Raw genomic sequence first — 28,000 nt, forward strand, 5'->3', positions numbered from 1 at the left:
ATATTCATTGTCAGCGATGGTTTGAGTTTCTGAATCTACTTCGCTTAAACCATTGTATCATTAATTTTGTAATTGTATCTTCATTAATTTTGATATTAACTTTAACTTATGACTTTAGAAAGATATTCTAAAAAATCATATGTTCCGAGAAAAGATATAAACAAATAGATTTTTTCTATTTATTTAGTTATTTCATGCTCGTCTTTTAAGTTCTTCAAAACACACTTAATTATATAAATAATTGTTTAACATATTCGAAGACTTTTTATCAAAGAGAACGAAGTATTTTGTCTCAATGTCTATTATAATATTATATATATGTCTATTATATACAATATATATATTATATATATATATATTATGTAGCAATATACATATATATTCCTGAATATATAATACATTCCTAAAGTATTAATTTGCATATTGCTATAATTGCTCACATTGCTATAATAAATCTTTATAGAGAAAAATGCAAAGAATTACGTCCATCACATACACACAAAATTATTTTTGTATTTTCATATATTGTGCTAAATTTCAGTTCATTAAAGAATCTTCAGACTACGTAAAATGCCTTTTTTCGTGAAAAAATTATCTCTGCCGTCCGGGAGCAAAAGATATTGAGAATCACGCAATCTATGATAATACCGACCTTTCATATCATATATCAAAAATTTCAGAATTATTCATATTTTCATTATCATATCAGTCTCGTTAGTATCATTATGACGGCAGTTGAGATCATTTTAGAGAAAAAAAATTGTTGATTTGCAAATACTCAAAGATTATATTTTACAGTGTTAAATTATTTCTTTTGTATTTTAATTATTTTATATAATGTATTCTAGAATCAATTATTCTCTCTCCAAAGTTATTCTTTATCTTTTCTAACACACGTCTGTCTTTTTTCTAATTGTGTACTTTTATTTCCGCAGAAGCTCAAAAATTGTTCCGATGATATTTTGTTGATGATTGTCATGTCTACCCGAGAAAAAATCGTATAATATGTAGTCGGATGTAAATATACATAATTAATTTTTGAAAAAGTAGTCATATTGGCTGGTTTTTTTTTTCAAGTTCCTACATACTTGAATTCATGTTCTCCCATCAATGTACGCTACACTCCTCCCACTCAAACTTAAAAGTACGATAGAAACAAGATGATTCTCGTTAGTCTTGATTCGTGTTCGTTAGCGTGGCAATGATATAAGCGCCATAGTACTCGGCGACCGTCATACTCGATCCACATTCGTGTATCGTCGATTGCGTCGACATCATCCTTTATCATCATCGCTGCGCTGATAAAACCGTTACGGTCATCGCAATCGTCGTTGTAATCGAGCAAAACGTTTCGCGCGACCTATGTCTCGACCCGATTAACAAATAACGCTTAGACATATCATTAATGCGAAATCATCTCGATAAACATACATATGTATGTATATATATATATATATATATATATATATATATGTACATGTATATAGTTGACGTGCCGTTAACACTATCAAACTTTTAATATGTGTCAGTATAGCAATTGAATGTGCGAACGATCAGTGCTGAATTGTGATCGGTGCAAATGCCAATCCAAAGCCATTTCCTCTCAGTCGTTACGTGACTTGGCAATAATCATCAACAGCGGAGAAACAAGGTAAATCAAATCATGTTTAAAAACAAATTAAAAAAAGATCTGTGTTCTTATTTTTTCGTTTCGGTATGAAATTATATTTATATATATATATATATATATATATATATCCACATATCTATAATAATCTTTTTTTATATAAAATTTTTAATATTAATGATTATAATCACTTGATCATTTTATTTAATCTTATATTGCTTGGTCAATCGGACAGAATAAGGCTGAGATTAGAAAATATATATGAAAAATAATAGAAATATTTTAATTTTTGCAAACATGAAATTATACATAAATTTAAAGATAATTTTATATATAATTATATATAATTATTATTTTATATATAATTTATTGTATTATTGTATTTATTATATTTATACAAAATTTTACGATACGAAATGTATAAAAAAGTGATTCAACGTATTTTTTTTAATAAAATGAACGATAAATCGTTAAAAAAAACCATAAACAATAAATCGGCATATTAGGTTACTAATATGTATATTTACTTAATGCTTTATGATAAGATAATAACATGCTCTCTCGATTATTTAGATATTAATACAATATTAGGACCTTGACATATGTTGTCAAGGACATGACCCTGAGTAACTTTTCCTTATAACTTAACCAGCGGTCTCTTATAGTGTTTTCGAGTTATTTAAAGTTAACATTTGGGTAATAATATAAAGACAAAAGATATAACCTAAACCTTTTTGGTAATTGTGCAGAATAGGAGAGGCAAAGTCCGCCCCACAATTGTTGCATAGATGAGAAAGTATATGTGTGGACGCAGTGGGTTCCGCACCCCCTTACAGGGGGGGGAGGGGGGCTCCACTTTCAGAAGATATAACCTAATCCAAACTTATTTCTGAAAATTTGGTTTGAATTATACAACGTAACCCAAACCAAAGAAATAGGTTTGGATTAAGTTATATCTTCCGAAAATGGAGCCCCACCGTAGAAGGGGGGTGGGGGGCGGAACCCACTGTGTCCATGCATATACATTACAACGCGAAGCGAAGTTCACCCTACAATTGTTGTGTGGAAAGTAAAAAACCCAAAGGGAATGTTAAGAAACACTTTTTTCACGTCTGCGTAATACAATGTAAACTACCTTTATTTTTCTTTATTTTATAAAAATTTTATTTTAGAAAAATCATTAAAATTGTGAAATCATAACTTTAAATATCTCAGAAACTATAAGAGACCGGCGGTTAAGTAATAAGGAAAAGTTACTCGTGTTCTTGACAACATATCAAGGACAAAGTCATCAGTCAGGTGTAATATGCATATTTTCCAAGCATTATTAGAATAATCCATATTTGTCTTGCGGCAAGTTTTTGTCATTTACGTAAACAGCCCGTAGATCTTATCATTTATATAATTATCAAGTGATTAAAATGCACGTCCAATTAATCGTATTATTACAGGTAAAGCTTCCAACAGGAAACTGTATTTTTGCTGCGCTGTTAAATAAAATACTTTATTTAACTTCAGCCATATAGCCAAGAAAAGCAGACTTGGTTTACAAATTCTCTTTATCCACACATACCTCGCGCATACACTTTCATACCTCTTACGATTCTAAGACTAGCTAGGAGTAGCTTATTTATTTTATTTTATTTTATTTTATTTTCACATCTCTACTTTCTTTTCCTATTTTTTATTATTAATTCCTTTTCCAACCACAATTTCCGTAATATTCTACCTTTTATATTACATAGTGACTCATACAATCTTTACCATCGCCGCAAAATAAACACAATGTCTCCTCTTCCTCCAACCAATATTTATTTCCCTCTTCCATATTTCCACACCTTAACCTTAACAATGCCCTTATCATATCCCCTGTATTGCCATTATCTACACTACTTTTCCTCAGATAACTTGGTCCTTCATCACCTATTTCCAATTCCTTATATTTTTTGTTGTACCTGGCCTTTCTAATTTTGCCTTCCTCTGCTTGCCTTTGCACCACCCAATCTCTCTCCCCTAGCTCCTTCCTTAAATCAATCCCCCCTCCCTTTTTTTAAGTCTTCTAGTGCTTCTATATCCCATCCTATTATAATATCTCTCTCTCTCCCCGTACTGTACATATCTTTCCATCCATTCTTTTCTTTTTCAATCCAGCATCTTTTTATCCATCTATTTTCATCCAGCTGTCCTATCTTTTCCTCATATTTAACTGCCCTTAATCCCCATTCAATTCTTAATTTATTCAAGTCTTAATTCTCTTGTCATTAGATACCTTGGTGTACAAAAATCTAACCTGAAAATCTATCTTACATAATCCGGCATTATTCTCTCTAAATCTTTTTTCTCTTCCCATCCCCATATTTCCACCCCGTAAGACATTACACTTTGTACCAAATACTAAACAACTCCCACCTTCTAGTAAAATCATCCCTGCATATCCGCTCTCCCAGCCCCATGTTTTATTAGCTGCCAATCTTCCCTTATTACTTATATCCCTTATATAATCCTCATAATTACCTTTATTGTTAAACACGAAGCCTAAATATTTGAAAAAAAAAAAAAAAAACATTTACCTCTTCTATTTCGTTTCCTCTCCATTTCCAACTTTTCTTCCTTTCTCTGTTTCCTCTATTGAAAACACTTTCGTCTTCTCTGCACATAAAGTCAAATTCCTTTTATTTAGGAATCTCTTCACTGTCTGTGCTACGCTGTTAATTGTGAATGTGATAGAAAAAGATTTTATACAAATTGTTTTTTTCCGACGTTTAGATGTTACGTTCAATCTATAGGATTGCCTTTTAAAAGACGCATTTCACAATGGCAGATATATATATGTTAATTTATTATATTATGAAAAAAATATCGTTGAAGTAGTTCATTAAAATAAAATGTTATATATCATGAAAAAATTATTGTGTGCAAGAAGTTATATTAATTACTTGAAAACAAATTTCTCATCATCATCTCTCATAAAAAATATAGAATAGTAAAACAACATTATACAATAATAATTTGACTATTTGCAATTAGTATTACATTAATTATATTCGAGTGTATATATAAATAATTTATTTCATAATACATAGATATAAATTTGGTGCTCTGAAATTAGTTTCAAAATCTAATCTGTACAGTGTTATATTAAATAGACTTTCGAAAACAAAAGAGCAACGCAAGTTTGTTCTTCTTCTTGATCTTCTTGCGAATAAATTATATATGAATAAATTACACAGAAAAAAATCGTTAATATTATTATACATATAACATTAATATTATTTTGTTAGCGTGAACGAATTACATACACAGGATTATACAAATAATATCAATTTCTGCATTAAAATATGACGATTGACTTATGCAAGTGTGCAAATAATTTTTCTAGTTTTTTTGAAATATCTGCACCGCATTTATACAATCAATTATTGCTTTAATACAAACTTTTTCCAAAGCTTATTTGCGTATAGAAATTTTAAATATCAAACACTCAAGAAAATATTTTGCCGATGTAAATTTGATTTCTAGATGTTACAATATACGTTCATAACTTTTCTCAACGCTTAGAATTACGTTAGAATTTTAAGTATCAAACACTCAAGAGAATGTTTTGCTGATGCAGATAAATTTCTAGATGCCTAACAAAAATGTATCACTATTTTTTCTATATCTGCTAGAACATAATTTGTAACATATAGAATTTATAACAACAAATTCTAATAACACATCTACTAACAAATTTAGGTCCCATTGGCAAATATTAATCATTTGAATAAATATGAGTTTTGATACTATAGTTAGAACGATCTTTGAGAAAAACAATTTTTCTCTATACCACAGTCAAATTTTATAACAAGTAAGATTAATGATTAGTATTAACACACATGGATAGATGCCACAGAAAAACCTTAGTTTTAAATTTCACTAACAGATAAATTAGATATAAATTTTAAAAATAAGACTACGCTCATTCACGATACTGATATACTGTTGCTATCGAAATTAATCTGATACATATATTTTGTCCTTGTATTTAAATATATAATTAGCTTTTTATCGCGCGATATTTTGTAATAATAATACACCATCGCTACTATATTTTACTAATTCTGTGTATTTATTGAATTTGACAGAAAATTATTAAGATGGCGCTCGTTTTAAACACTCTAGTCCATTTGGTCAGTCTGATGATGTACGGTTTCACTCTATTCTATGCCTTCACTATTTTACACATTCCTATGATCGGAAAAAGATTTGAAAAGTTTGATCCTGGTCAATTCAAGTACTTAACAATGTGGGATGTGGTAAGTTGTATATCTTTTTTTAATTGTAAAAGATTAATCTTTCTGTCTCCTCGTGTGAATAAAAAAATACTATATGTATAAAATATAAATACAAGTGTAAAATTAATAGGCCAATACGAGCAAGAAAAGTGGTTGGTAAATAAATACATCGATTATATATTATGGATGCTTAGATAATAATCTAAGAATTTTTTGTTTTATGTGGAATATAACATTTTTTGTTTCTACACTAACTTGCGTTTCTTTAATCACAATTAAAATGATGCATACATGAATTATAAATATTTAGGTCGATAGTATGAGTTATCTAAATCTGATTAAATTGATAAATATAACGAAGTTTAGTAAGACCATACGTAAGGCTCAAATTATATTTTTTTATTTTTAATATAATATAATGCTAATCCCCGATTTGCGCGATAACAAAAATCTTTCTCTTCTTCTTATCAATATTATTAACTCACCTATGTAACCGTGAAGGAGAGTGTGAGAGTTGAAAGATTAATATAAAAAAATAATTAAAAATCAAATGTCAACGTATTTTTAAATAAAATTGTACAACGACAGCTATTGGACAAGAACTAGCAGAAAAAATTCTTGCCGTAAAACAATTAATTATTATCACTGAACACTCACTATTATATAATGAAGTTATAATGAATCTAGTCAAAAAATCAAAAGCACAAGAAAAAATAAAACTTTTTCTGATTGTAATCTCTTATGTTCTCATGTTCTCGCACATTATGTTCAATGAGCGAGATAAGTTTTGACTGGTAGCTGACTTTACGACAAGTAAGCTTTTATAAATATTGGATTAACACCAAGTGCGCATGTGCCGAAGTTTATCGTCGCGAATTATTTAAAAAAATCTCGAGCAATGAAAAATGCAGCTTGTCTAATAAATCAGCGTTCTGTATCACATTTAGAATATTTTGTTGTTGTTTAATCTTCTGTAATAATTAGGCTTATAATCCAAAATTTCTACGTTATTCCAATCTATAACGTGGTGTGTAAAAGAATGTGCTAACTGATTGTTTGAACAGATGCTGTTTTATATTATACACATGTTCGTTGAGTCTGGTTTTCAAAATAATCTCTTGGTTTATCCGACATAAATGCATTGATTTTACCATTTAAGTTTATAAATGACGTTGTTATTGTTTGTTGAAAATGTAATGTTTTTATGTACTTTTATTATATACGGTTTAGATAGTTGAAACATTTAAAATCATTGGCCAGGTCGTCTGAAAAGCGCTGCCCACGTATTCCGATGGTTCTTTGATATACAGAAATATAATAAATATTTTGTTATTTTTTTTCTCATCTTAGACAGATTTAATTTCGTGGCAAAAAGTTCTTTTAATTTGATGTTGATGTATCTATATATGAGAGATAGAGATAATAATTCTCTAATAGACAAGACATTTCCCTAAACTTCTGAAAGAAGTCTTCTGAAATCACTTCACTTCAAAAGCATATTTTTAATTTGATTGGGAAAACATTTTTTTTTTTTTTTTTTTTCGAGATATGAAAATCTTATCTCTATGGCAGAGATTTGCAAGAGATTTACCTAGCAAGGTTAAAGCTCAATTTCTACTCAAATTGATCGATTGGAATATGAAATGGAAATTGAATTCAAACGATTCTGAATAGGCTCCCATATCAATTCTACCAAATGTTGTTTAATTAATTCTTGAATCGATCATCCTCGGGTTCTGCACATGACATACATACACGCGCAGGCGAGATCATATGTGTGTGTATGTAAAATTTTATACAATCTTTAGTGATCTATTAGTTTAAGATCATAAAAAATAATTTAACATTGACCAATACGATCAGCAATTATAATCAAAATTGTTGTAAAATAAAAAGTATATTTAAATTATATTACATGCATAAAAAAGTCAAAGAAAAAAATTAATACTTGAGAAATTAATTATTACAGATTATAACATTTTGCTTTATTTGTTCCTTGCTTTTTTAATTGTTTCAGATTTTTAATAAAATAGATTATATAATTATCAAAAACATTTTTTTTCAGATATAATAATTATAAATAATTATAAATCTTAAATGTAGAAATACCTATATATATTTTATATACATATCTATATACAAATATTAATTAATACAATTATTTTATTATAGATATTTTAAGATTTTGTATGGTAAAATATAATAAAATCTGAAAAAATATTTTATATATACGACAAAATTTAAAATGTAAATAATTATCGCGCAGATAAACAAGGAATTAATTTTACAACTAATAAATAAATAATTTATAAATTGCTTACCTTATGGTTGTACCGATATCGTTCAAGGCAGACTATCTTCTTTTTTTCTTTGTTTTTTTCTTCGTGGCACTGACATGACACTCACTTGCAAAAACGCGGTTGATTATGATTGCGTTCGCAACGATCACTAGAATCGCGATGATTGCACGGCATTTTACATGGTATTTCCGATGTTAATCACATGGAACTCACACTTTATTATATTGCAATATATCGGCGAAAATTATGATCCGCACGCAAAAGCTACGTCTACTTGAAAATTGCATATTTTATACGCCACTCGTCATTTTTGCTATTTCAATTATCGATTATACTGATACTAAATGGTTAACAAGAATGGTGACAAGCAAGATTAAAAAATACAGGTAATTATAAGTATGGTTTATCAATTAAATATATCATAATGTCATTTAAGTGGAGTTGATCCATTTATACGAGAAATTCGAGAATAACCTGGCAACTATTACGTGATACTAGACGAATCGAATTAGTAGCTGATTAATACGCGATAATCATTGAGAATTAATTAATCGCGCAGATTTATAACAAATATTGTAATGATTGTAGAGAATAATCGCTCGAAATATGTTGCTAGCTACTTGTTGCGATCGCGTCTCAAGATATACAATAATATGACGATATACATAGCGTCCTTCCCATTCGAGCCTCGCTATATGAATGACAACTAGGCAACTAGACTTTCGATCGCGTAACTTTTTTCCTAAAACGAAAACGTGAAAGGAAAAAAGTGTTGTCATTAATTTTAATAATAAAATAACGTTTACCCCTTTTCAAGGATGTTCCCGGTCTAAAAAAAAAAAAGTTACATGATCAAAAGCCGAGTAAGGCGAGCACGCTATAGCTGTAAAAACATCGTGATCGTGTCCTTGACATAATAAAACACAATACGAGATACGTAGATGTATACGTTATATTCTGTTCCTTAAATTTTTAGTGAATGATTGATAAACGGATAATTTTCTCATGAAAGACGTCGCGCAGATTGAATTATTTGTTACCAACCAGTTAATAAATTTCAAATTATCATCAAACGCATTCAAATGACACACTTGAATAAATTGTGAATTAAACTTATCTGAAACGATATCGATAAATTAGCGGAAATATGATAGTGCGACGTTGACAATGTGTAATAAAAGTGTAATAAATTTCAGTCAGCTATTGATGGAAAAAAAAGAACTTTTATTAATTCTCATCAAACGTATTAATCGCTTTTTTTATATTATGTTTTAACGTTAATTCGACGAAATTGGAAATATATCTTTATAGCCGTGTTAGCAATTTTATAATTCCAAGTTATTATAGAAAATCGAGATGTAGACTTTGCCCAGAATAATAAATTGATCTCCTTCTCTCTCTCTCTCTCTCTCTCTCTCTCTCTCTCTCTCTCTCTCTCTCTGTTTCTCCCCTTTTAAGTCTCTCAGAAACCGATTTATTAGAAGATGATCTAATGACAAATAACTTTCCACATGCTATATAAAGAAAAAAAATAATATTTTTGTTTATTTTTAAATATTAAAACTAAAGAGATATCGAAGAAATATAAGAACCATTAAAAAAGGGGGAAGAAATTGCAGAATTCCAAACTGCAGATTGAAAAGACACGCCTACATTCGAAGGAGATATACACACTTAAGGTCTGTAAATAGCAGTGGAGACGGACAAAATCAATATTTGATCATGAGTCTATATCAATGAGCCTATATAATCGCACAGACCGCTTCTTATTTCACTTTACGACATATATCTCTTTAAAAAAAAAAAAAAATTATTTTTAACTGATTGTGAGCTGACTTAGATCATAAATATGCTCAAAATAGACTCCAGCCCCGGTAAAAGACGATGAGTGTAGGGTACCCGGAACAACTAAATCCATTACTGGGGATGTTCTCCCTTCCATCATTTTCTCGTGAACGTGACCGTATGAACTAGTGCCAAACGCACGCACGCTGCGGTCTTTTCTCCCTTCCCTCTCCTGCCGTTTTACTCCGTCAGATCCAGGTCCAGGTCCGTCAGTAAGTCGCGAACCGCCGACACGAGTGTTTTAGGGAGTGTTTTCGTGCGACCACGTGAAATCTGACAGAATCTCACGCTTCGAAAGAAAAAAAAAACACACAGATAGACAACTACGTATTGGTCGCTCTAAGAATCGAAGCGCGCGTTTTCCGTACCAAGTAAGGGTAGATCGATCGACATCCCGAGGTCGTCGAGACGGCCGTAGGCCGATTAAAAATAGGGCTCTCTTATTCTCTCTCTCTCTCTCTCTCTCTCTTTCTTCTTTCTTCTTTCTTCTCTTTCTCGCGAGACGCGGTCGTGTCGATGGACGACGATAAATGCGAAAAATTCGGTCGTTTTTCCCTACGTTTGGCTAAAGCGTTGTACAAGAATCTCACGCGATGAATTCAGATCCCGGCGATACATTGCCGTGTCTACGCACAAGGATAATATATCTCCACGTTTGTCATTCGCACGAACAATTTTATTTTTTTGACACATGGAAAATTCAGCCACGTTGAGACTTCCGGTCTCGAAACGTGGGGTGGGGTGGAGGTTATGTATCCGCGGACACGCCGCATCCGGTGGCATCGTCCGAATTCACCCGCTCGATTGTCGAGCACGGATTATGCGGCGTGGCGTCGCGAAGTCGTAGCGCGTGGGCGCGGGTGTCGCCGGGAGCCGGGACTCGGCCGCCCGCGCTACGATGCGACATAGGGCGCGTTCCACTTAACGGACCGCAACGCTCACGGTATAATTTTATCCTTGTCGTTCACTGAAAGCTAAAGAAAAGACAGATGATACTCGCGAGCGTCGCGGTCGTTAAGTGGAACGCGCCTGTAGTCGGACGTAGTAGCACGATACGTGACGCATAGCCGAGAAATTGGCGCGCGAAGATTCTTTTTCTCTCGAGACAGGTGACCTCTGGACAAAATACGAATTTACCTCGCGATGTTTAGATCGGAGGGAAAAGAAACATTGGAGAATCTGTTCCGTTCCCCGGTTATTTTGTGTTTCATTCCACTCTAAAATTCGATTCGATTGTTTATAATTACATTACGGAGTGCGATTTCTTTCTTATTTCATATTCAGCATTCTCTCAATTAAATCTATATCTCTAAAAAAAAAAATATATATATATATATATTTTTTTTTTCCAAAAAATGTATAATTATAGAAGTAATTTATTTTATCATTTGTGAGGTAATGTGTGTGAGATGCCACTAAATGTATTGATATGTAGAAAAAAGAGAGGTGGAACAAAAATTCAAATATCATTCGTTACATCGTGAAAATACCAAAAATGATAAATTACAATATTATATATTATTATTATGTTGTGCTTGGCACTGTAAATTTCATAAATCTTTAGGATGCTTAAAAAGATTCCTTACACTAGGAAGAAAAATTAAATAAAAGTAACGCAAAAAGATATATATATTTTTTAGTTAATTAAAACTGAAAAGAAGAATAAAAAAATACACAATTTATTATATTGAATAGTATTTATCTGAGAAAAAATAAAAAATATATACCGTGATCAATGTGTTTGCAACGTTTGCACATTATCTTTTGATGATTCATGTTTTAACTGTTGTTGCGTTGTTAACGCTCGCAGTTCAATTTCATCGTAAAATAAAAATATAATAGTTCGAGTTATAATAAGTTTTTCATCTTTATGAAAAGAAAAACAAATAAAATTGACTAAATGACTTAAATCGTATTCTCTGCATATGTAGTATAACAGAAAAAATTCTTTTCATTAATGCACTTTTATGCAAATACAGATTAAAAATAAAAAAAAAGGAACGCGATGGTTAATAATAATATTCATACGTTTGTAATTTTTCATATTTTTTATATTATTTTTGTAAATAATATTCATACATTATATACTTATATTTCCAGCTATTAACTATTTCTCCGCTATTTTTATTTGCACTTTTATTTTATGTAAACGTAACATTTCTTTAATCATATATATATGGAAATTTTTTCCGTTTATTTGAAAGCTTTTTTTAATATTTTTTTACGTCATTTTACTTTTTCAACCTACAATTTATTCGCAATTATTTGCGACACTCTCTTTAGCTGATATACGACTCCTCTGATAGACGGCAACACCACAAGTTGACAACTTTTGAGATCGACGGCACGCGCATCCGCAAAGGTATAACAGAAATAAAACAAGTATCGGATAACAATGTATCGACGATCACAGAGTAAATGCCATTCTCGAGAGGGTAATCGTGTTGTTCCAGATTCGCGATCCGTGAACTAAAAAATCTCTATCGCGCAAACTGAATTATGTAACTTATTAATAGGTAGGAACGGGTCACCTAATATTTCTTTTAAGCGCTCCACATTCCATATTAAACTTATGAAAGGGAAATGCTCTATTAATTTCACGCTTCGACAGCACGGTTAAAAGAAAGACCTACAAATGGGTGAGAGCCCCGATGACCCGATGTAAAAATATAAGGCGAATATTAGGTGTAAGTTGAATTTATCGGAGACTTTACACAACTGCGTAAAATCGCTTTTGTAAATGAGATTTCAGCTAATATGCGCGAGAATTTAATTTTCAACGAGTTTCTCCGAATTCCGAGCTATTTTTCTGTTTTTTTTTTTATCTTTATAATTTAATACACTGGCATTTAAATTTACTTTTAATTACTTCCTGCTATTACATTTCCTTTAAATTTTTTACTCTCTTTCTCTCGCTTAATTTTCGATATACTTTCAATAGTCGCACATAGTCTCTTTATGTTTATTTGATCATTAAATATTCACAAATATATTTTATATACTTTTTTATAATCGCGTTCCGTCAGAAAGTTTCGCCGAATTAAGGTTAATGCTAGTCTATTGTAATATACTTTGCGCTTGCTCAAAGTGCTTTTACATTGTGTAATGCGATTAACAGCAGAATTTTAACTACAGCAAGCGAAAGACAAAATGTTTCTTGGTTCTCGTCCAAGGTATTGTTTTACGAGTATATTTAGTTTACAATGTTTCATTCCCATTTCATTCATGGTGTATCGAAAATAAACTTTCCACTTATCTTTTTTTTTCCATGGAAAAGAGTAGAAGATAGAAATCAGTTGAAAAAAGAAGTACGATGGTAAGAAAGTAAAAAATATCATATTTTCTTGAGCTCATTAAAAAGACAGGTTTATACAAAAGCATATCAATTTTGTCTATGTAATATAAAATAAATTTCAATATCGGTGTATTTTTATGTATTTTAAAATCTTATTTAAATGAGATTGTCGAGATTGAAGCACGTGTAAGAATCAAATTGGGAAAAAGAAATTCACCAAATGATTTATGGAAATTATGCGAAATTATATGAAGAGAGAAATCGCGTTTGATACATTATAAACGAAAGCCGCAGTTGTTAGCTTTTCGGATTAATTGACACGTTTACAAAATTTCACCTTCACTTAATTCTTCCGGATTGCGAATGATGTTTATTCGCGATATAAATCAACCGTTATTTAAATCATCAAAAATCACGGACGGTTACGAAATTTTCTCTGCAATCTTTTCTTGATGATTCATTCCTTCCTTCCTTCCTGTAGCTGTGAAAAAAAGATCGCAATGAGTTGCTTAGTTATATATACAGAATAAATTTGCATATAAGTAGCGTGAATAAGATAGTAATAAATACGAAAAAGAGGAAGGATGTGAATCATAGAATGGAAAACAAGTTTAGATCTGTTTACTCATATATAGAGCCTTTTTTACAACCGGGTAATTAGTTACGTATAAATTATGTAACTCGACTATATATGGTACACTCGCTTGCATAATATATGCACGTGTTGGGAAATTATCAACTGAAACTTTCCATCTCTCCGAACTACTTTTCCTTTACATATTCGTCACTTTGATAAGATTAACATCCACTTTTGATGACATTGTAACAAATTCTTACGATAATTGAATTAAATAACAAATCGCGTCCATCGATCTCGATATCAACTTCGATAAGTCACCTGCGAAAAGTATAAGAGTTTCGAAGCTAAAACTAGAGCAAGTAAGAAAAGATTGTGTGCAACCAATACGAGAAATAAAATATATAAACTAATTATCTTTCTTCATTGCATTTTTTTTTCTTTTTTCAATTTTTCCGTGTACATTAATATTTCAATCAGAGATTAAATTTCGAGAGCACAAAATAAGATCACATATAAATATACAGTGAATATATACTTACGAACGTAATTGTGTCTGCAAAATTATTTTATTATTTATCCCAATCTTAAATTTTTACATAATCAGAAATTCGAAATACTATGTTTAATGAATAATTGCTTAAATCCTTGCTCTCTCAACTGCATTTTTCATTATTGCAGCAATTTCTTGGCGTATATTAATTTTCTAAAGAGAAGGTGTGTTAAAATAAGACAACTCCTCTTTGGAGGACTTTAAATATACGTCCAGGAATTGCTGCAATGTTAGCTGGCCACAGTAATGGAAAATGCGGTTGAAAGAATAAGAATTTGCAAATACCGTCTAGACAATCGTTTATTCAATATATTATTTAAAATCGTGCTATTTAATATGTGCGATAAATTAATGCGTTCGTAAATATATGTCTTTACTTCGTTACATATTTACATATAAATCTATATCTTAATAACATTTTAATTATTAACGAATATGCGTATTATGTCAGTCTCTCCTTATTGCTATCAGGCATAAAGATTTCTCGCGACTTATTATCGTTGAATCTGAAAGTTTCAATCCGAATGAATCTAACATTACGAAATGGGATGATATCGCAAAAAAAAAAAAAAAAAAAAAAAATGTATGTACACGCGAACACTCGTATCTGCTTCCTGCACTCTTGTTTGACGATTGATGACATCGTCGAGTATCGTCGAAAGAGACAATTACACGTTTCAGACTAAGTCGCGAACAGCCGTGAGATGCGAGAGGGCCTAGCAATCGGATTCCATGCGGTTACTTTCCTGCAGTTCGCTTTCGCGGTTTTTTACGATTACATGTATACGATTGTGCCGTACAATGTCACGAGGGTGCACGGCGCTTTCGGTGGGAAGTTCAAGTTTCTAACGTTCTGGGATGCGGTTAGTATCGATGTTACAAGTTACACAAGCTTAGTGCGCCGTTTTAATTGATGAAGTTATCCTTTGGTGTCGATACATGTGCACGTTACACACAGAGATAATCACATACACACACTCATTCGCACGGATACAAATGTGTTTTGACATTTATTTTTCGCATTGATCTTTTTGCTGCTGCGGACAATGAAATTTCGTTGTGACGATTGTCGAGAGAAAGAAATGTTTCCCGTAATGGAATTTTCATGAAATTGTTATTAGGATTGTTGATAGGATTCAATCGCGATATGTATCGCGATATGTGTATCGATATACAATACGTAACGAGATCTCGACGCAATAATCCGAATTTAATTAAAAATCTGATCAAGTTTGTCGAAACGAGATTTCATTGCAACGAGATTTTATTCTCTCATCGTTATAGCTTGGTCTTTAAACTTTATTTCACTTTGGATCGTGTGTGTTTTGTTTATATCTGCACTCTTATGTACTTTATCTCCTATATATTATAATATATATTTAATATATAAGGCAAATAACGTAAGGTATAATTCTAGAAAATATTAGTACATGTATAGCTTCCAGCGACAACTACATCTTTAGATTTTTTTTTTTTTTTTTTAAGAGAACAAACTTGCTCGTTTGTATTTTCGTAAAAAAAAAAAAAAAAAAAAAAATCTGCGTCTTTTATGAGGTAACATCATACATTGATAAGAAACTCTACTATTCCTGGCAAAAACTGATTCTCTGCGATCGTATATCCAGTAACCATGTGCAATGTATCTTTATTACCATGTTATGCAATAGTGAAAACCGACACGTCTATCTAGTATACCTGGCGCGTTCATAAAAATCACAAACACGGTGATATAATATTCTTCAAGTCGGACAAACGAAGAAAATGGGATACACTCATCTATGATTATCGGTGAAATCGAGGGAATTATGTACAGAAGAGTTTCTCTTTAAAAAAAAAATATATATATATATATATATATATATATATATATGGCCCTCCTATTCTATAACAGTTTTTTTAACAAGAAAATTTTATACTTAGTTATCCTTAGCTTGAAAAAAGCATGCAAATCTCATTTATTACATCTTATGCGAGAAAAGGTTTCCGTCCAGAAGGAAGAAAAAAATATTAAAAAATAATTATCGTTAAAACGGCAAAAAAATTCTCTAAAAATTTGTAAGGATGCGATACGTCTGAATGAAGGAATGTACAAAGTTTTCATTTATTACAGATATATTGGAATTATTAATTTTTTTTAAATCAATAACACATCTCGAATATTTAAAAAAATGTATTGTCGGAAAAGTGAAATGAGCAGCTCTTATTCCACTCAATTTGTTCTGTTGAACGAAAAGCGTGACATAGCGTCTACATTCGACGAGATTACGTTCAAGCATTTTGTCACTTATTGTCGCGTGAGATGACATACTCTCAACCATTTCACGCTTAAATTGTCCCTATCACGCCGCTCGTAAAGAGCAAAATTCAATTGTTTAAGCACCGCTTGATATTTTGCAGTTAACAGGAGGCACGCGTCACACAAGACTGCTTTTTGTGCAACGTCAATCGATTGATAATTACGCTCAAATGCTCGCTTTAACTCGAATTAATCTTTTCACTTAGCAAAATGAGAAAAAGCAATTTCCGTATCGTCAGATCTAAGATTTTTAGATTAATGAGTTTTCTCCGTTTGTTTTGCAATTATTAATAAGTATGTGTATGTGTGTGCAATAAAAGTATTCAAATAAGACATTATAATAATTAAAAAACATTTTCTGTAAAATTTTTGCTCTTTACTCTCAAAGAACCTCAATTTCATTAGATGCTAATTAGTACAAGTAGTTTAATTGATATCAAGGACAGCGTAGATAACGATGTCACTTCCTCTTGTGCTATCGACAAGTTAAAGCCTCACTTGATGGAACTGCACACGATGCACGTCATGTATTTGTGATTGACACGTAATGGATTTGAATAAAATAAGTTTTCGGAACAATATTTGGTTCAAACCATCAATACTAGATGTTTAAACTCACTTGTCTAAACGTCTAAAAATCGTATACATGATAAAATAATACATGAAAGGATAAGGCACGTGATATTTTATATCGTATTATCGCTCATATGATATTTTACGCAATATAATCAATATAAAGGAATTATTATCTATTAAAAATAAGGAAATAAATATAATATCTATTATACAGATATTAAAAATTAAAAAATATCTAGAATGAAGAAAAGAGATAAAGAATTCAGTCACGTACAATGTACAATATATATAATGTACGTAATATATGTAATTAATATTTATGTTAATTATAATATGTGACTACTAATTACAAATTTGTATTATCCATGTGAAATATTTTTAATCATATGACTCACGTATCAAGTATACATTCAAATATATGCTAAACTATGCAAATAATATGCTAATATTGTAAGTTGTACGTGATAAAATATATATTTACAGTGACAGCTTGTTTAAATTTATTGTGAGCAAATAATTATTCATGCATGCTTATTTCAAGTACAAAAAAGTAAAAAAAGAAAACCGTTTGCACGTATTCATTTTTTTCGCAATCTGTTTGACTTGTATTTGATCAATCACACGCTCAATTTTCAGCTCGGTTTATTAACATATCCAAACCGATCTTAACGACGAAAACATTGTCGCTTATATATAGTTGCCTCAACAATATTAATTGGACCAGATAATTAGCTTTAAATGATATTTTCATGCGCGACTTCAACTATACAGGGTGGGGCATTTATATTGAGACACCTAAATATCTAAAAAATAAAGCAGAGATTTCAATGTCAATCTTGTTTTATTTTTTTTACATCAATTGATGTCTCTTATTTTTTGAGCTTAAAATATTAAGGTAACATTATTGCAAAATAAATAATTTTATGAGATATTTCAAAGTTTATGTAAAATTATGTCGAAGTAAAGTAATAAAATAAAGTCTAAAATATCCCGTTAACTATTAAACTTTTGGCCATCAAACTCCTATAATTTTTTATGCAGAATATTGCAAGGAATCGATTTATGTAAAAAAATGGAGCGTTTCCATTCAAAAAAAAAAAAAACAAGATTGACATCGAAATATCTGAAGCGTCTCCACCCAAAGTCAAACTAATGGCACCATCTTACGACCTCCTTAGAATCGAACAACTTTTGTCTGAAACATTTCTTTCTATCTTGCTTTATCTTTTAGATATTTAGGTGTCTCAATATAAATGTCCCACTCTGTATATTGCGTAGGGATTGTTAAAAATATTTATTGACTCATTAATTGGAGCACCTTGAAATGTCAATTGTGTTCTAGATTTTACAAGCCGTATTCTTCTTAATATGTCTCTTGAACGATTTCTACGGTACGAATGCCGTAAACCCCAAGAAACCACCTTTCGTACGAAAGTTGAAAGATTACTTCCATGCGAGTCTCGGATTTCCCGTCGCCATGGTAAGTAATAGTTAATCCTTTTTTTTTCCATATTTTTTTCCATAATGTTATATGTACGTCAAAATTTGAGAATGGAAAATCAATAGTTCAACTCCAATGAAGAAGAAAAGAAAAATATCATCTTATAAAATAAATAAACCTATTAATAAACCTATTGTTAGTAAATCTACTACAATCGCAATTTAAATATATCAATAATATTACTTTTGTTATTTAATTTGTAGTTTCCGTTAAAAGTATTCTCGTAATTCTATGAATGAACGTGCGTATGCGCTGCGATAATGCAAATATAATCCATCTTTAATGCATTTAAACAAAAACGCATAGTTGTAACATATAGATATATTTTTTCAATTAAAAAAAAAAAAAAAAAAATTTTATCAAAAATTGCATTAATTTAATTATTTTAAAAGGTGTAGAAAAAATATTCGAAATTTTGACATTTTTTAAATAGGGAATAATTTTACTCTGTCTTCTCTATATAAGTATAATTAATTATGCATTTATCTGCATTTAAAGTAAATAAATCATTCGTATTTATATTTTATCATTTATATTTAATTTTATATGAATATAATTTGCTATTAAATGTCGTTTTTGCTATTAAACGTCATTTATCAAAATGACGTTTCGATAAAACGTAATATCAATTCTATGTCACGTCTCGCAGTTCGTTGGCGTGACCTTCTGGGCATTGATGTTTGTGGACCGTGAATTAGTATTACCAAAAGCATTGGACCCGTACTTTCCATGGTGGTTGAATCATTTAATGCACACGATGATTATGGTGACGACCGTGTTCGAAATGATGGTCGCGCCACGACGATATCCCAAGCGATCTCGCGGCCTCGGAATACTCGTGGGCTTCATGCTCGTATACTTAATCTGGTAAGTGAAACGAATCCGTATATCTGGCCTGTAATAACGCGTTACGCGTGTATAAGTATGTCGGAATACTTTAATAACTTTATACATTTAAATAAACTAATAAAGGCTCTTATTAATATATGTATTATACGAAGGAGACAAAAGGCCAGCTCGGTAGCCAGCGCGGTAATTTGTGTGCATATGTTTTATTATAATCAAATTACATTGATATTTTAACTAATGATAATAGACAGATAGACAATCATAAAAAGCGAATGTTTCGATCTTTTTGTGAACCATCTTCAGCTGAATTTCAAAGTATATGGAATATATTATATCAAAAATGTAATAGTAATAATATGCAGAACAAAAGTGAGTCACCTATGTTGTCAGAAGGTAAATGTGTTATATAATGAAATTTCAAGACAAAAGGAGACTGTCCGATAAAATATATTATATTAAAAAAAAGTAGTATATTTTGTAATATATTTTATCGAACAGTCTCTTCCTGTCTTGAAATTCTACAATATATATATATTTATCTTTGACAACATGGATGACTCACTCTTGTTCTGCGTATTATTACTATTACATTTTTGACATAATATATTCCATATATTTTATAATTACGCTGAAGATGATCCAAAAAAGGACCGAAACGTACATTTTTTTGTGATTGTGTCTATCACTTAATTAAAATATCAATGTAATTTGGTTATGGGAAGAAAGTAATCCGGATCACAGTTAAATGACAATACAACGTAATAATTTTTGTTAACAATTTTTATTTTGTTTTTTGAGATTGCCAATCCTACATTAAAACTGTAAAACAAGCCTTCTTGTCTTGCAGTCATATATGTATGTTTATTTCGATTCGACAAGATGCCAGATAAAGTGCATATTCGCCACTGTCTGTTTTTCAATTTGAAAAAAAAAAAAAAAAAAAACGTAGACGAAACCGAACTGAGGTATTTGAGAGACGGTTTAAACTCTTCAGAAATGGAAATTTTGACCTTGAAGACAAACTGCGTCTTTGGCGGCATTGATTTTATCGGCGCGGAAATTTCTGGCTAAAAAATGACAGAAAGTAATAGGTTCAAATGACAATTATTTTAATTGAAAAAAAAAAAAAAAGTTCTAACCATTTCTTCTCTTAATACATATTTTTCACCAAAAAATACGGATTATACTTTCTTCCCAGCCTGATATATACAGAGTATCCTCTATAGATAAGACGAGTTGTATTTATCGAACAATTCTAAAAGTCTCGACAAATTAAATGTCCACGTAATCTGAATATGTTGTATTATCTTTCAGGATGCACGTAATTTATTACAAAAGCGGCATCTGGGTATATCCCGTGATGGAAGTGTTAACACAGCCGCTGCGGATCCTGTTCTTCGCGGTGCTGCTAACGTTTTGCACGATTTTATACTTCGTCGGGGAGACGCTGAACAACATCGTCTGGGGTAACGAACACACTAAGCATAAAAAATCTCATGCCAAATCCAAGTAGCCTCGCCCAAGCGGGTGATTCCTAACTGGGTGACGAACCGTATTTGCGTTTTTGCCTGCCGTTTCTGCGGTGGTGGTGAATAAACCAGAATGAAATCTTTCTTTTTTTTTTCTATACACCTCCGTTGCAGCATGCACGTATATATTATATTATTTATCGATATTAAACGTGTCATTTAGAATGTTAGCGTTGTGTATGTATGTGCATGCGAATAGCGCGTATTTATTTAGAGTGTAACAGGATGAGGATAGCGCGTTAACCCGGCACGGTGGAAATAACATATGTAAGTGAGCAAACGCATGTGCAAGATGCAATGCATTTCTATGTGTGATCACGGATAAGGGAGACTAATTTCCTGTAGGGGTGTTTTTTTCTTTTTCTTTTTGCGCGCGTCAATCGAATCAAAACGATACATGCACCTCTCACATATCAATATTCCCCCGTCTCCCACGACAATACTTATTTTTGTACTTTCGTAGAGCGAGCGATCTATTATATTATTGTGTTTATCTGCTAAATAAAGTTAATGTGGTGCACGGAGAATACTATGTGTATAATATATGCATATAATGTGTACAATATAGCGCGTACAACGCAACACAAACTTGCCCGATCTAAAGTCCGGATATATTTGTGATCGAGTGTAGGAAAAAAATACGTAGCGGAGAACTTGGAACCGGATTTGAAAACGTAGAAACACCCGAGAAACGGACACAAGAGGAGTCTTAAATATCTCTCTCTCTCTTTCTCTCTATCTGTCTGTCTGTCATAATATATCGGTCACATCCGAAGATAACATCGTCGAAGACATTTTCTTGCTACAAGTGAGAAAAGTGCATCGGCGAGACCTACTATTAATTTATGAGACGAAGATTCAACCTTCCGATATTGACATAAATATATTCCATATATGATTATTGGTTTAATTCAGTGACGTATTTAGCGATATATGGCCTAAATATTAATATTGAGTATCAATATTTTTTTAGAAGTTTTATTAAATTGATTCAGTGGATAAGTCTTTCTCGATATTAATTTCTTTGTGCCAAAATATAGTATTTAAATCAGACGTACGTTATTACGCGCGATAGCTGCATTGTTCTTTGTGATTGGATATCTTATAATAAAAATGTTAAACAATGATAATTTTATTCCAAATTTTGTTCCTCTCGAAAAGACGGAAAAGTAAGATGTATTTAATGTAGCAATTAATTTGAACACATACACATTGGAAGAAAGCAATATACATTTTAGAATTATATATACATATATATACATAATAATAGAGAGTTTTGAATAAAAACACACATATACACACACAGAGATATACTTAAGAAAATATAAGAATAATAAAACTAAATTTAAAAAATGCGACATGTACATACACTTACATATACAGATATTCCATATCTGTAAATATGTTGATAAGAATTACGAAATATATATGAAAACCAATGATAAAAAAAATACAGTTTATAATTAAGTAGCAAGTTTCATTAGAGACATTTGTTATAAATATTCAGCAGAATGCGGTTTCTAGATTTTTGTATTAGCAAAAAATAATCCACTGAATCCTACTCTTCCGCAATTGTGAAAAATATGATTATTGCAAAAGTACATGACAAATAATATCTAATGGTTATATTAAAATATGAAGAGAGCGTTTATTGTGCGTCCTATAAACGTTTAATTTTAGATAATATAATTATATATCGAGAAATAGATTTTCTCTCTTTTCAGATTAACGTCATAATTTACAAATATTAGATTAATGATGTAATAGAATTATATAAAAAATGTATTTTATTTAACTACCTGTTAAAAAAATATACGTATAAACAAGGAATATCTTACTGTCATAGAGAGCGTTCGATATACACATTGTTATATATAAACGTCTAAACATACACAATATTGGAATTATAATAGTTTTTCATTTTTGCGGGAAAATTACGACGTGTTACATTTTAAGAATTCTCTAGTATCATAGATTAAATTATATTATTTTAGAACACTTGCGCGATGTGCAAATTGTCGATCGTACTGAAATTTGGTTACTATTTTAGCAATAATAAAATGTAAAAAAATATCGATATGTTCTATTGATCTATTGTACCTACATATCTTCTCGAGTGATATTATTTCATTCGACTGTTTCCTTTATTTTCTTCCCCTTCTCTTTCATATATAGGTATAGTTCACAATAGTAAAGACAACTGTCAAGAATCATCACATGATCTCACTCTTGTTCAGAAAATACTATAATCATTACAGGTAAGAGCGGTAAGAAGAAATACGAAGATAGTACATAAATAGTCCGAATGTCTGTAGCGATGCAATAGTTGTTATTTAGATAAACAATTACACTATTTAGCACATACCTTAATATACACTTGCAAAAAAGAGAAGGCCACTTCAGTCTTATGTCACAATATTTTTGCCTTTTTTCAATTGCGGTGATATCTGAGTCCCTTTAGAACTACAATGTCTGCTATTGATTATTTCGTCGATACTTTGCTTTAACTCCTCCATTTCCAGTATATCGAGTGGCAACGAGGTCTGCGTTGCCATCTCTCTGGCGTTGGTAGGCCCGTCGTTTTGCAGTAATCTCGTTAATTCTGGATAACACGAGGCGTGACTAGAGTCCATGTCGTCCATCATAGTTTTTCTATACACTTCCTTCTTTTCGTTTTCGTTCTTCATCTTGATATCGCCGGTCTCTTGAAGCAAATGTTTCAAGATAGCTTCGTCTTGCAAGACATACTTGCTCCTATGACTACCTTCGCGATTTCTCCGATCATCCTCGTAAGTCTTCTTATTGCTATTTTTATTTTTATTACGCTCGTGCACTTCCTCTGGGTCTAGCATCTTTACTTCTTCTTCCAGTTGACTGTCTTCGCTATCGCTATCCTGCTCATCCTCCTTTTCCATGTTACCCGTCTCTATGTCGACGTCTTTATCAGCCATATCTTGATGTCTCTTTTCTTCACTACTTAAATTTTCGTCGCTGCCACTCTGCCCTCGCAACAAAAAGGGCAACAACATGCCCGTGTCTTTGGTGTCGATGACTTTCAAGCTCAAAGGTCGCTCGTCCAATCCAGCGTTTCCCAATCTTCTACCCATATTGGGCATTTGTATTGGAAATACCATAGGTATTTGAGTCATCAGTTGACTATCTTGGGAAGTGGTGCTGCCCCTTCTGGAGAGCGGATCGATTTTACTCGATCGGGATTTCCCGAAATCTCTTCTGTTCTTCCCGCGGCGGCCACGCGATCGACTAGCGACCTTCCGCGTAGTCTTCACCTGTGCAATCTGCACGGATATCTGCGAATCTAACGAGTTTCGTCTGGATTCCATAGAGACGCATCGAAAACTATAACTGATCTCAGAGTCAGCTGAATTTCGTCTATTACTAGACACAGATCCTGTAGTACCACCGACTAGGGCACCTCTTCGCGTCACTAATTTAGGCAAAGCAGCTGCCCAAGTTGTGCTAAAGTCTTGCGATGCCGCGGAGTTGAGATCGAAATTTAATCCGACCGGATCCTCGTGAGTATTGTGAAAACTTATGGACAGACGTCCGGCCTTGTTAAACGTTTTACGGTTCGCGAATAAATGCGCGATAAGCTTATGCTTGCTCAGTCTTATAGGAGGCTCTTCAGACTCGCGATTAAAGATTCTGCAAACGAAGAGAAAACACACACTATTCAGAATCGCATTGATGACAACAATAAGTTGTTAACACAAGAAGTACTTAACGTGTATCGAAATTTACCTCCTCAAAAATCTACACCATGTATCGACCGTCGAATTAGTCCAAACCCACGAGGACATAAGAATGCCAGTGGAAAATAGTGCAAGCAAATGCAATTGCAATTTACCTGTGCTAGGTCTCATGTCTATTTTGCAGTCGGACACGTCTGCATACATCGTCGTTATTGCGCATCTTTAAATATACGCAATGGAATATCAATATAATAGATAATACATAGTAAAATATCCATCTATGACTACCATTGAAAACCTTACATCATATAATTTCTAAAGCTTTGTCGCCATTCCCAAGAGTGTTGAATCTCATAAATTTGACAATAAAATGTTACAACAACTGCTGCAAGAGTAGCTATAGAAAAGAGCCCCATCCTGACAATGGTTTGTTTTATCTTTGAGCTTGCCCTTTCGGATATGATTTCTTGACTACTTATCTTTAAGCGTATAAGTGTATAGAGTCCTAAAATAGATATAGCATTATAGAAATAAACGATAATCCTTTAATACATTTAAAAAAATATTGTATCAATATACTCACAATTTATTTTAATACAGAGAGCATAAAGAAAAAGATATGGGAACTTTTAATATGATTATTTTACTGTCCTATATATTATACAAATATACATGATAAGAATCCTACCTCTACATAGAAAATATCCTCCTACTAGCACAACAATGGACACCGGACCTAATACAAAAGCTTTCGCTGCATGATCGGCGTAACCCACGAAACATATTCCCGTCATGCTGTTACCGTCGATTCGGCCTAACGCCATGATCGCGACTGTCAAAACGAGTGGTACACACCAGGCGATGAGATGGAAATAAGCGCTCTTCTTGTTTATTCGATCTTGTATCGTGCCAAGTGCTCGGAAGCTCATATGCCAAGCGTATGTTAATATGACAAACCATACCATAGCCGCCATTAGAAAATAATAGACAAGAACAAAGACAACGACGCAAGACAAGTTCTCCCCGCTGTAAATACATAAATGTTTTACAAAATTATATCTTGAGGGACAAAACCCATTATTAAAATACTTGCAAAACGTACCTCGGTTCTCTCATTCTTAATGTTCCATCTTTGCGGCATATAATTACCTCTCTACCGCTGGGTGTAAATTGAACTAACCAGCCAATGCAAGAAACAAGAAAACAACCATTAATATAAAATATCACTAAAGCTGGATATTTATTTGCGCTTCTCCAATCTATCAAAAATGTTATCTGGAATATAATATATAATTATATATATATATATGTATGTATACACATATATAGTTATAAATGTATTTTCTATAGCACACTTACAACGGTGAACAAATTAAAACTGCAACAGATACCTGCAGCCCATACAATAAATGAATGTATTTGATTATGCTCATCAGATGTGTATAATGGGTTATAACATTCTGTTCCACAGCCTTCCACCCCATCGAAAATCGAGAGGGCATTGTCAGTAGGCACAAGAGGCTTCAAACATTTACCAGTAATATTAAATTTCAATTCTCTAATGTCATTTTTGCATAAACGCGGAAACAATTTTGTATTGTCGCACTTCGCGAAATTCGGCCATATCGTGTGATTAATCAACATTCTGCAGGGTCCTGACACCATTTTGCACATCTCTTGAGATGGCAGTTCGACTGTACTATTGATGCATTTTGGCATAAATATCGAGCACAGAAATGGTTGAACAACGGCCCAGCATTTTGGTACATGTCTCAAAGCTTGTAACAAGTGCAATCTTTCCTGAAAATAGGAAGATGTGTACAAAAACATATAAAAATGCTTGCATTACACAATACAATGACATATAATGCAATATTTAATATATTAAACAATATGTAATAATGTGTTATTAATAACTATGCTAAAAGAGTAAAAATATATCCAGATACAACAAAATTTATGAGCCTTATACCTTGAATGTTCCATTCTATTATAGAAAGATAAGCTTATGTGTATAATGAAAGAAGAAATACCTGAGACAATTTCAGATATAAATCTTGATACTTAAACTTCCAGATCTACAGATACAAGAAGCAAGTTTATTCCATAGAATGCTTTACAATGCTAAGTTTTTAACTTGCATGCGTGTTTTTTTTAAAGTCATACCATGCGCTTTATCGAAGGAAAGAATAGGAAAATATTACTACTGCAAAGAATATATAAAAAATAATCCTATCTACCTCAATAATGTCTTGAGTAATACGCTCTGGTATAAGGTCCAATGTTGTAAAGGAGTAAGGTAATTTTGTACCCATGCAGGTACCTTTATTTAGCGGAACACATTTGGCAGGTCTGCGACAAGTCGACACATCCAGTGGCAGTTCTCCTAAGGGATATCTCTCCAGCAGATAAGTAGAATCTTTAATTCTATGCCGAGGACTCAGGTCCATGTCCTTCCATGTAATATTTTCGCCATCGTTGTTAAGCTCATTCTCCAGTGCCGATGACAATCCGTGAAATAGCAAGCAGTAGAGAACCAGCGAAAATATCATCTGTAAGAGTAGAAAACAATATTTTCGTCCAGAAATCAATACATATAAAATTTAAGTAAAAGGAGTACAAATGTCTATTTATTTAAAAAAACGAGAAAAGAGATTTTATTTTTCTACAAATATATACGCGATATCTAATTGATGATTAATATTTTTCAGAAAAAGATAGTCACGTGGAGCGCGTGTATAAACAATAGAACAGGGCGAGAGAGATGTGCGTACTTTTGTGATTCGTCGCGCTCACTATAGTCGAGGCCGTTGTTCTTATGTATGATTTCGATTAACCACGGGACAAGGTCTTGATTTCGTCCGGCCGGGGCGTCTCGCATCTTCCACAATCTCGCCGCGACAGCGTCTGCACTCAAAGCGCGCACAAACCAGCCGGACCACACACGCGCCCGCTCCACGGACCACCCACGATGCGATTCCCTTAATATACCCTCGCAAGCCTATCTCAAGTTTGAATACACGCTATAATTGATTCTGCGCATTGCTCACCAGTGGCAGCACTATATT

The 28,000-nt window shown here is 32.1% G+C and overlaps 2 protein-coding genes across 13 annotated transcripts; one reads left to right on the top strand and one right to left on the bottom strand.

The window, feature by feature from the left end:
* The first annotated feature begins 1,186 nt into the window (after positions 1–1,186).
* LOC138935475 (androgen-induced gene 1 protein) lies at positions 1,187–23,295 on the top strand. 8 transcript variants are annotated; one of them, XM_070300081.1, is made up of 6 exons: positions 1,187–1,435; positions 1,530–1,651; positions 5,752–5,922; positions 18,686–18,823; positions 19,494–19,711; positions 21,008–23,295. In XM_070300081.1, the coding sequence occupies exons 3-6, from the start codon at positions 5,764–5,766 to the stop codon at positions 21,204–21,206; spliced, it is 714 nt and encodes a 237-aa protein (XP_070156182.1). In that variant the 5' UTR covers positions 1,187–1,435; positions 1,530–1,651; positions 5,752–5,763; the 3' UTR covers positions 21,207–23,295. The 8 variants fall into 8 exon arrangements, with proteins under 8 accessions (XP_070156182.1, XP_070156192.1, XP_070156202.1 ...); XM_070300091.1 differs by having other exon boundaries at positions 1,535–1,651; XM_070300101.1 differs by having other exon boundaries at positions 1,187–1,333.
* Positions 23,025–27,914, bottom strand: Smo (smoothened, frizzled class receptor). Of its 5 annotated transcripts, XM_070299973.1 has the most exons (9): positions 27,707–27,914; positions 27,173–27,484; positions 26,292–26,732; positions 26,035–26,207; positions 25,621–25,958; positions 25,236–25,437; positions 24,982–25,152; positions 23,588–24,909; positions 23,025–23,465 (listed from the first exon to the last, which is right to left on the bottom strand). In XM_070299973.1, the coding sequence occupies exons 2-8, from the start codon at positions 27,482–27,484 to the stop codon at positions 23,628–23,630; spliced, it is 2,919 nt and encodes a 972-aa protein (XP_070156074.1). In that variant the 5' UTR covers positions 27,707–27,914; the 3' UTR covers positions 23,025–23,465; positions 23,588–23,627. The 5 variants fall into 5 exon arrangements, with proteins under 5 accessions (XP_070156074.1, XP_070156064.1, XP_070156090.1 ...); XM_070299963.1 differs by having other exon boundaries at positions 23,025–24,909; XM_070299980.1 differs by having other exon boundaries at positions 23,026–24,885.
* Positions 27,915–28,000: the final 86 nt, after the last annotated feature.

This window comes from Polyergus mexicanus, unplaced genomic scaffold (assembly GCF_030449975.1).
Source record: "Polyergus mexicanus isolate NDT 795.1 unplaced genomic scaffold, iyPolMexi1.0 SCAF_1, whole genome shotgun sequence".
Lineage (NCBI taxonomy): Eukaryota > Metazoa > Arthropoda > Insecta > Hymenoptera > Formicidae > Polyergus > Polyergus mexicanus.